An 11131-nucleotide genomic window follows, 5' to 3' on the forward strand; every position below is an offset into this window, starting at 1 on the left:
GGCATTCCCTCAGCACTGACCCTCCGACAGTGCAGCATTCCCTCAGCACTGACCCTCCGACAGTGCGGCACTCCCTCAGCACTGACCCTCCGACAGTGCGGCACTCCCTCAGCACTGACCCTCCGACAGTGCCCACTCCCTCAGCACTGACTCTCCGACAGTGCCCACTCCCTCAGTACTGACCCTCTGACAGTGCGGCACTCCCTCAGCACTGACCCTCCGACAGTGCCCACTCCCTCAGTACTGACCCTCTGACACTGCAGCACTCCCTCAGCACTGACTCTCTGACAGTGTCCACTCCCTCAGCACTGACTCTCCGACAGTGCCCACTCCCTCAGCACTGACCCTCCGACAGTGCCCACTCCCTCAGCACTGACCCTCAAACAGTGCCCACTCCCTCAGCACTGACCCTCTGACAGTGCGGCACTCCCTCAGCACTGACCCTCCGACAGTGCCCACTCCCTCAGTACTGACCCTCTGACACTGCAGCACTCCCTCAGCACTGACTCTCTGACAGTGTCCACTCCCTCAGCACTGACTCTCCGACAGTGCCCACTCCCTCAGCACTGACCCTCCGACAGTGCCCACTCCCTCAGCACTGACCCTCAAACAGTGCCCACTCCCTCAGCACTGACCCTCTGACAGTGCGGCACTCCCTCAGCACTGACCCTCCGACAATGCTGCACTCCCTCAGTGCTGACCCTCGCACAGTGCTGCACTCTCTCGGTGCTGACTCAGGAATGGGTTGGATTGTGTACTCTGAGGGGCAATGTGTTTCTGACAAGGATGAGGTTTTGTCATGTAGGTGCAGCACCATATCTGGTCAGAGTCACTGCACCACTGTCTCCTGGTGGAATCCTCAGTCCTGTGATATCTGAGCTCTGAATGGAGGGAAGGAGTGGGTCCTACCCGGATGGTCACTCTCCAAGCCCATGCTTCCTGCCTGCTATATGGGCAGGGTCTCAGGCTCCATGCTGGTACTCACCCTGGCCTGCTGTAATATTGCCTGGGCTTGAGCTTCCTGAGCAGACAGCATCGGTCCCTTCTCTCCCGCACTGCCACCACCCGTGAACCGGAACTGCAGGAAGAAAGATTCAGCACTGAGTGTCTTACAGAAAACACACAAAGATTCATTTCCCCAGTGAGCAGTCTTGCTGCTAACATCTTGTAACCAACCAGACCCTGTCTGTCAAGGCTCAGTCAATATGTGTAGAGACAGGGTAGAGGAAGCTTTACTCTCTACCTCACCCTGCCTCCCTTGTCCTGGGAGTGTTTGATGGTGACAGTGTAGAGAGAGCTTTACTTTCAGTTTATTTCACATTAAAAGAGTAAACATCAAAACATAGAAAACAGGAGCTGGAGGAGGCCCTTTGGCCCGTCGAGCCTGTCCCACCATTCAATGTGATCATGGCTGATCATGTGATCTCGGTACCCCACTCCTGCTTTCTCTCCAAACCCCTTGATCCCTTTAGCCACAAGGGCCACGTCCAGCTCCCTCTTGAATCTATCTAATGAACTGGCCCCAACAGCTTCCTGTTGGAGAGAATTCCACAGGTTCACAACTCTGAGTGAAGAAATTCTTCCTCATCTCTGTACTGAATGGCTTACCCCGTATTCTTAAACTGTGACCCCTAGTTCTGGACTTCTCCAACATTGGGAACATTTTTCCTGCATCTAGCCTGTCTCCAGCATTCTCCCCACCACCCATGTCAGGCTCAGCGGCCTCTAATTCCCCATTTTCTCTCTCCCTCTATTTTTAAAAAGTGAGTTACATTAGCTATCCCAAAGTCAGCTGGAACTCTTCTAGATTCTATAGAATGCTGGAAAATGACCATCAATGCATCCAGTATTTCTAGGGCCACTTCCTTAAGTACTGTGGGATGCAGAGCATCAGGCCCTGGGGACATATCAGGTTTTAATCCCATCAATTTCCCTAATACCAGTTCCTAACTAATATGGATTTCCTTCAGTTCCTCCTTCATGCTTGACCTTCTGTCCCCTAGCATTTCCAGAACATTATTTGTTTCCACCTTAGTGAAGACAGATCCTAAGTATTTGTTGAACTGGTCTGCCATCTCTTTGTGGTCCATTATGAGTTCACTTGAATCGAACTGTAAGGGAGCCTCATTTGTTTTCACCAGTCTTTTTCTCTTTTCATATCTATAGAAGTTTTTGCAGTCAGTTTTAATGTTTTCTGCAAGCTTACTCTCTTTTGTCCCCTTCCGAATTAAAGCTTTTGACCTCCTCTGGTGAGTTTTAAATTTCTCCCCAAAGCCAGTGTATATGCCTTGTTAGCTATTGGGGATCCACCTTCCCTGGTTCCCTGCCAGACAGGGATGTACAATTGTTGAAGTTTCTCTATTTGTTCTTTAAATGTCTGCCATTGCCTAGCCACCATTAACTCCTTAAGGAGAGAGAGCTTTACCCTGCATCTAACCTTGTCATGGGAGTGTTTGATGGGAAAGTGTCGAGGGAACTTTATTCTGTATCTAACCCTGTGCTATGCCTTCCTGTTGAAATAATTCCAGATGCCAATATCCTGTCACCAAGTCACCCGTTATTTACACAGGGACAGCCCTCAGTGTTAGAATCTTTGATGCTCCCCTTTTCATCTTTCAGCCAGGGATCCCTATTGGACCAGATTAACAGCCCAAATCAGGGAACTCATATTCTCTGAGGTCCACCTGGGTGACCTTGTTACAATCAGTACATGCCTCTCCCTCTGAGTTCATGTGGCCGTAGGTCAGTGTTTTTCCTTGGAGAGGCTCCTGGGGCATTTCAACAGCAGGTCAGCTTCCCCGGGCTCGGGCAGCGTGTAACACACAACAGCTCACCATCTCCTGTGCAAGGAAAACCTTGGTTGCATTTCACTCCATTCCTCGGGCAGCAAAGGCATTGAGGCAGTTACAGCCACCATGTTCATCTCGGATTCGGAGGTGTGATCAAACCTTGACAGAAAAGGTCATGCCCCAGATGCCCCAGGTTCCGGCACCCTCTCCTTTATTCCAAGAGGTACAGTGTGCTTTCCTCCCGCAGTGTTTGCAAATTTGTGGCTTTCATTTGGTCCACACGCTTGTTCAGGACTTTCATACTGACCCTAACTTTATATCTCAATGCTCCTGACCTTGCAATGACCAGGCCTCTTACCCAAGCAGGGCCGTTTCCATGATTCTTCCACCGTCATCTCCTGTACCAAATTGTCTTTTTCGTTTGGCAGAGCTTTGGGTCCAACATTGGCGTTCCTGATGCCATTTCACCCTCCCCCCAAGGTTCAAGAGCATCAGGCTTAACCTGCTGGGGAGTCTTTTACCCATTAACAATGCTGTTAGTGCTATCCCTGCATATCGGGTGGTCCCAGAATCAAGTAGTTTGGTATCTCGCAAGGTTCTAGGCTGTTTCTTCAAGCCAGCCGTCAGAATTTGGACTGCTCTTTCTGCCGGCCACTGGACAATGGGTGGTACGGAGCTGTCCTTAGCTGTTGAATCTCATTTGACTTTAGGAAATATCTAAATTCCCTGCTGGTAAATGATGGCTTGGAATCTGTGACCGACGCTTCCAGGATGCTGCACATTGGAAAAGATGCACTCAATTTTTCTAACATATCAGGCATGAAAACCAGGGCACCTTTGATCACCTTCACTTTACCTTACAACGTTGTCATCTGGTCTTGTGAGCTCTGCAGCCCAAGTAGATCAGTTGGGATGCCTGGAACACATTGTTTTTCCTTTTCAGATGTACACCCACCTGGGATAAATTCCTAAGGACTATGTCCAAGTGCTCTAAGTGCTCTTTATTGGTTTTCCCTGTTATTAGCACATCATCTAACTAAATGGTGATCTGGTGTAAACCTTGTAAAAACCTTCTCCATTGTCCACTGACAAATTGCCCAGGCTGGCCATACCCCAAATGGCAGTCTCATTTCTTGATATAAACCCTTATGGATATTCATTGTAGCACACTTCAGGGAATCCTCATTTCATCGCAATTGCAAGTACACATGGCTCATGTCCAGCTTCATGAAGGGCAGCCCCCCCCAACCCCTCCCCGTCAGCATTGTGTAGGGGTCCTGTCTGCGAGGGATTGACTATTTATCCAGTTTCAAACATCCAGTTACCATTTGTTTAAAATGCCCAGAAAGGTGAACCAACCCGTCAGGCTTCACAGTCAGTACGCCCGGTGTTGCCCAATCCACAGCCAGGATTGGTTTGATGGTTCCTTCCCTTTCCAGCCTCCTGATTTCTGCCTCTACTTTTGCCCCTATTACAAATGGCACTGGGCGGGCCTTGCAGAATCATGGAATTGCTTCCTGGTCAATATGCAAGGTGCCCTTGGCTACTTTCATGGTCTCAAGACATTTCTGAAAAACCTCTGGATATTTAATTAGGACTTTACTCAGGTAGCTATTTTCTAATTGAAAAAGGTTAAGCCAATCAAGGTGAATCTTCCTCAACAAAATTTTCCGCATCAAGCTTTGGCCTGAACCTTTTATTCGAATCTGTGCTGACTGGCTCAGCTGCTTCTCGTAAAAAACTGGAACCGAAGTTATTCCCCTAATCTGGAAAGGTTTCCCAGTGTAGGTTCACAGCCTAACCAGGCTCTTGCATAAACGTAAGGATTGGAGTTCAGAGCCAATTTTGTTAGAGATTGATTCTGTGATCACTGAAATGACCGTGCCAATATTGAGCCAGGTGACCATTTAAGCAAATGTTTATTTTGATTCTTTCAATTTGGATATTGCTAATGAATTTAACTATTCCAATCCAGGTGTAGGTGGACTTTCCACTGTGTTCACTCTCCTGGATACCAGCCAATGAATTATTTTACTCCATTTCGGCCTAGTGAGACTCTCCTGCTGTCTTGAGTCCACATACCGGCCTGTCAGCTGGATCGAGAGGAAAATTTTACCAGTTTGGCTGAAGCTTGGCTTTGCTTTGGGGTTTTGCTATGGGCTGACCTCGAGTCCCTCTGTTCAGGATATGTCCTGTGTGAAGCGGTATTCCCCAAGACTGGCGAGGGTGTCCACTTCCATCAGAATACCGTACATCTCATATACTGTACTTGCTGCATTTTCAGAGCCAGTTATAATGCCTGTTTGAAGTCCAGTTGGGTTTCTGCTATTAGGCGTCTTTGCATGGTTACATCATTAATCCCATATACCAATCGGTCTTTCATCAAATCATTAGGGGTTTAACCAAAGTCACGTATCTCTGCCAGTCATCTTAACCTAGTCAAAAATCCTGATACAGATTGCCCTGGCTCTTGAGCTGCTGTGTAAAACCGCTAACATCTCAAAATTAGAGGTAGCTTGGGAACATAACATTCCTTAATGAAATCCACCAACTCTTGAAAGGTTTTAGTATCTGCTGTCTCAGGGAACATTAGGCACCGAATAAGCAAAAAAGGTGCAGGTCCACAAGCTGTCAAGAGAATTAATCATCTGCCCCAATGTCATTTGCCTTTTCACAAACCGAGCCCAGTCTTTGACAGCACGATTGAACGAGTCAAGCTTCCTAAATAACAGCATTATACCAGAAATGCTTACCCCAACTCAAGACAACCACTGCGAGCAAATTTCTTCAGGGGCATGCTTTTCTCTCATCACCACGAAAATAACTCCACAAAGGCGGGTAAGCCCTCATCAAATCACCCTTTATTTAAACATGAAAAGTCCTTGACACTGATCTAGCTCCCTCAGAGTGAACAGAACCTCTGCTATTTGGATGTCAGTCAGGGGTCCTTGATTGGACCAGGTTAACAGCCCCAATTCAGGGAACCCATATTCTATGAGGTCCACCTGGCTGACCTCAATACAATTCCGTCTTTCACTAATTCCCTCCTATTATTAACCTGACCATTACAGGCCTTCCCATTGCACACCCTCCCTTTACACATTCCCTGATCACTCTTGCCTATTACACACTGATTGTATTTCTGATCTTTACATATCTTCATGTTACACACCCAGCTTTATATACTTTCCCATTACACACCTGACTACTCATTCAGGCTTATTCCAAACACAAACCTTCGGTTCCACTGATGTGAAGTGATGTTTACACCACAGATAGAAATCGCAGCCAGACAAGGCTGTCTGAGCAAAACCAGCTCCACCACAACTGGAAATTACTTGAATTAAAATTCTATTAAACTGTAACAACTGGGAGAGGTTCAACATGAAAACCACAGGAAGAAATGAATCCTCAAAGTGGAGCAGCCTCACCCAATCAACCAGTCTACATGAACTAACACAGCTGATGGGAGCGTTACACTGTAACCCTAAGATGCCCCTGTTCTGGGAGTGTTGGATGGGGACAGTGCAGAGAAAGCTTTACTCTGTATCTCACCCCGTGCTGTCACTGTCCTAGCAGTAGTTGATGGGCACAGTGAAGGGGAAGCGTTACACTGTATCCACCACTGTGCTGTTGTTGTCCTGCGAATGTGTGACAGGGATGGTGGAGAGGAGACTTAACTCTGAACTAACCCAAACTGTCCCTGACCTAGGAGTGTTTGATATTATAATATTAGAACATTACAGCGCAGTACAGGTCCTTCGGCCCTTGATGTTGTGCCCTTCCTCACCGCACTATTTACCTGGGTGGCAACTTTCAGAGATCTGTGTACATGGACACCAAGATCCCTCTGCTCATCCACACTACCAAGTATCCGACCATTAGCCCAGTACCCCATCTTTTTGTTATTCTTCCCAAAGTGAATCACCTCACACTTAGCTACATAGAATTCCATTTGCCACCTTTCTGCCCAGCTCTGCAACTTCTCTATATCCTGCTGTAACCTGCCACATCCTTCCTCACTGTCAACAACTCCTCCGACTGGTGCCTCAGAGAAAGTCGGGGTCCTAATAACCAAAACAGCTGCAGCTCCACAGGCAGTCAGGAGAATGACTTGTTGCTTTTCATCTGCCAAAATGTCATTTGCCGGGAACAATCAAGTGTTCTTTCCACATATGGCAGGGGTGAACGAGTCATGCTTCCCAAACAAGAGCATGATGTATGAAAATATTTACCTCCAACTCAAAGACTACTGTTGGGAGTGGGTTTCTTCACCCAAAAGCTTTATTCTCGACCCCACTGATATAACTCCATAAAGGCCGTCACCAAATCATCCTTTATTTACACAGGATCAGTCCTTGACTTTAGCATTGCTTCTTCAGAGTCAGCTCACAGCCAGGGCTCCCTGACTGGACCAGGTTAACACCTCCAATCAGGAAACTCGAAGTCTATGATGTCCACCTGGCTGCCCTTGTGACAGTCACTACATTGGGGTGGCACGGTGGCTCAGTGGTTAGCACTGCTGCCTCACAGCACCAGGGACCCGGGTTCAATTCCCACCTCGGGCAACTGTCTGTGTGGAGTTTGCACATTCTCCCCGTGTCTGCGTGGGTTTCCTCCGGATGCTCCAGTTTCCTCCCGCAGTCCAAAGATGTGCAGGTCAGGTGAACTGGCCATGCTAAATTGCCCATAGTGTTAGGTGCGGGAGAATGGGTCTGGGTGGGTTGCTCTTGAGAGGGTCAGTGTGGACTTGTTGGGCTGAAGGGCCTGCTTCCACACCGTAGGGAATCTCATCTAATCTAATCCCTCTCCCTCTGAGTCTGAGGACAGAGGTCGGCCATTTCTCTTAGAGAGCCTCCTGGGGTGTTTTATCACCAGGACAGGTCCCTCTCACTCGACAATGGAACGTTTGAGTGGGAGTGTTTGATGGGGACAATGTCGAGGTAGTTTGACTATGTACCTAACCGTGTGCTGGCCCAGTACTGGGAGTGTTTGATGGGGACAGTGTCAAAAGCACTTAAACTTCAGTTTAGAAGCGTCGAGGTAGCTTCAGTCTGACCGTGGGGCTCCAGGGGGATGGGTTACTGAGTTGTCCAGTCTATCAGTATCTGAGAGTGAGGTTCTGACAGACTGTGATCTGAGTGTTGCAGGAATACTCACCGGCAGCATGAGCATGGTCCCTGGAGGTCCCGGTAAGCCATCAGCCCCAGGCAGCCCAGATCGTCCACGGGGTCCCTGGTTGGAGGACGAAACAGAAAATCACAATGTATCATCTTGAGAAACCATGGACAGACCCCTGAGAGGGGGGAACAGCAGGTTCAAGGTGGGGATGGAATGGGTGGTGGGGTATCAGGATAAGAGCTGGAGGAGGCCATTCACTCCTTCGTTCCTGTTCTACCATTCAATGGTAGATCTGAACACTAGCTCCACATGATTACTAGCTCCCCAACTCCTTAATGCCCTCGACCTAAAACTTGCAGCAACCTCTGGGGGTAAGCTTGCTCAGTGACGGGGGAGGAGTGTGCTGTTGGTGAGAGTTCAGGGAGAGGAGGGAAGAGACAGGGTTTAGAGGTGGGAGTGGCTCTGGGATTGGCAAGCGGAAAGGGATTTCAGGGAGTGTGTGTGAAATTAGGCTGCAGCTGCTATAACAGGATTTGCCACCAGGTGGCAGTAAGAGACCACAATGGAGTTGGTTTCACAGCGACAGGGTTGAACATTTAAACATGAAAATAAAATGTGTTTTGTCCTGTCCCTGTTACTGGTTTTTAAAATAGTACTGCAGAATTTGCCAAGTGCAAAAAGCCAACATTTTCTCCTAATCCAAAAAGAATCTGGAGTTTTAAGTTCTTCAGAATCTGACAATTGTGTTTGCGGTTTAGGAATTAAGAAACACACCCTCACTGTTTGGTGAAGGGGCTGCAATTCCCCAAACAATGTGAGGGCTGTGAGGGGGCAGGGGAATTCCGGGATACTTTATGTTCTTTGTAGTTTCTCAGGGAATGGCAGAAATGGGAGAGGGAATAGGTGAGAGAGGCAGATCCAAACTATTCTTGGACAAGGTAGAAGTTCCAGAGTGTGATGGGCAATGTCAATCCAGTGTCAGAGAATTACACACTGTACAGTGCCAGTGTACAGCAGGCCATGCACTGCCAGTGTATGGGACACTGTACAGTGCCAGTGTACAGCAGGCCATGCACTGCCAGTGTATGGACACTGTACAGTGCCAGTGTACAGCAGGCCATGTACTGCCAGTGTATGGACACTGTACAGTGCCAGTGTACAGCAGACCATGCACTGCCAGTGTATGGGACACTGTACAGTGCCAGTGTACAGCAGGCCACGCACTGCCACTGTATTGGGACACTGTACAGTGCCAGTGTACAGCAGGCCATGCACTGCCAGTGTATGGGACACTGTACAGTGCCAGTGTACAACAGGCCATGCACTGCCAGTGTATGGGCACTGTACAGTGCCAGTGTACAGCAGGCCATGTACTGCCAGTGTATGGACACTGTACAGTGCCAGGGCCATGCACTGCCAGTGTATGGACACTGTATAATGCCAGTGTACAGCAGGCCATGCACTGCCAGAGTATGGGACACTGTACAATGCCAGTGTACAGCAGGCCATGCACTGCCACTGTATTGGGACACTGTACACTGCCAGTGTACAGCAGGCCATGCACTGCCAGTGTATGGGACACTGTACAGTGCCAGTGTACAGCAGGCCATGCACTGCCACTGTATTGGGACACTGTATAATGCCAGTGTACAGCAGGCCATGCACTGCCACTGTATTGGGACACTGTACAATGCCAGTGTACAGCAGGCCATGCACTGCCACTGTATTGGGACACTGTATAATGCCAGTGTACAGCAGGCCATGCACTGCCAGAGTATGGGACACTGTACAGTGCCAGTGTACAGCAGGCCATGCACTGCCACTGTATTGGGACACTGTACAGTGCCAGTGTACAGCAGGCCATGCACTGCCAGTGTATGGACACTGTATAATGCCAGTGTACAGCAGGCCATGCACTGCCACTGTATTGGGACACTGTACAGTGCCAGTGTACAGCAGACCATGCACTGCCAGTGTATGGGACACTGTACAGTGCCAGTGTACAGCAGGCCATGCACTGCCAGTGTATTGGGACACTGTACAATGCCAGTGTACAGCAGGCCATGCACTGCCAGTGTATGGGACACTGTACAATGCCAGTGTACAGCAGGCCATGCACTGCCAGTGTATGGGACACTGTACAGTGCCAGTGTACAGCAGGCCATGCACTGCCAGTGTATGGGACACTGTACAGTGCCAGTGCATAATACACTACACTGTGCCAGAGCAAATGAACCTTTCAATTTGGGGTTGGTGAGATGAGGTCACATCGAGCTGATTAGACCCTCACACCCTGCCATCCTTCCCAATGTCCTCCCACAGCCTCTCCATCCCCTCACTGCCACCTCCCCACACTGGATTCCCTCTCCCCACACAGCCATCCCCTGAGATCACCCCTCCCCCAGTGGAGGGTTTTATTTGGGGGTGGGGAGTGTGTAGGGGGTGGGACAGGGTACAGGATGTTGTCAAACTGCTCTGAGTTTCCTTTCCAATCTCTGGGCAGTTTTCAGAGGCTGGAAATTTTCCCTGAATCTTTCATCTTTGATCCCAGTCAGAACAAGCTGCAACTCGCAATCAGTTTAATGACTTGCGGAGTTTTGGAAGGAATCCCACGGATTAATAGCCGTCTTCCCAGCGGCAAATGTACATCATCAAACAGGCTCACTCACCCTCAGCCCTGGATCACCGACTGGACCTGGAGGTCCTGGGGGTCCAGTGCGCCCAGGACTGCCCTGGAGAGAGTCACAAAAAGTCACATCACAGACTTGGAACACCAGTTAGACACCAGTTAGACAGGTCAAAATAATACCACACCATTCTTAACCAGAGGACAACTTTAACATTCTCATTCAAAGATTCAAATTCTGCATATGTAAGCAATTGAAAAAGAATCTACATTTAAATCCATTCAGAAACTCAGAGAAAACAACCCAAAAGTGTCCTCAGGGTTTCACAACATGTGACTCACAGATGGTCCTTCTCTTCCTGGGGGCCCTTCAATCAGCATTCCCTAGAACAAAGGAAAAACACATAATCACTATCCAACTGAACACTAGATTAGCCGACACATAGACAGTCAATATGGAGCAGGATAACTGGGGAAAGTAAGACACAGAGAGAGAGAGAGAGAGAGTTTCACAATCACAACAGACAGACACACTTGCTAATCCAGCTCCCTCACACTGTCCCTCAGTAACCCCTCTCCCCCAGCACCCTGTGTT

The 11131-nt window shown here is 48.8% G+C and overlaps 1 protein-coding gene across 1 annotated transcript in view; it reads right to left on the reverse strand.

The window, feature by feature from the left end:
* Nucleotides 1-10920, reverse strand: part of LOC122547375 (collagen alpha-1(XI) chain-like) — a gene marked incomplete at both ends in the record, with an annotated part of 22074 nt that extends 11154 nt beyond the window's left edge. Inside the window, 4 exons of the mRNA XM_043686001.1 lie at nucleotides 982-1078; nucleotides 7950-8024; nucleotides 10580-10642; nucleotides 10879-10920. Coding sequence (XP_043541936.1) covers nucleotides 982-1078; nucleotides 7950-8024; nucleotides 10580-10642; nucleotides 10879-10920 — 277 coding nt within the window. The remainder of the gene's footprint in view (nucleotides 1-981; nucleotides 1079-7949; nucleotides 8025-10579; nucleotides 10643-10878) is intronic.
* Between the last annotated feature and the right edge of the window lie 211 nt (nucleotides 10921-11131).

The sequence above is a fragment of the Chiloscyllium plagiosum genome, unplaced genomic scaffold, assembly GCF_004010195.1.
Source record: "Chiloscyllium plagiosum isolate BGI_BamShark_2017 unplaced genomic scaffold, ASM401019v2 scaf_13390, whole genome shotgun sequence".
Classification (NCBI taxonomy): Eukaryota; Metazoa; Chordata; class Chondrichthyes; order Orectolobiformes; family Hemiscylliidae; genus Chiloscyllium; species Chiloscyllium plagiosum.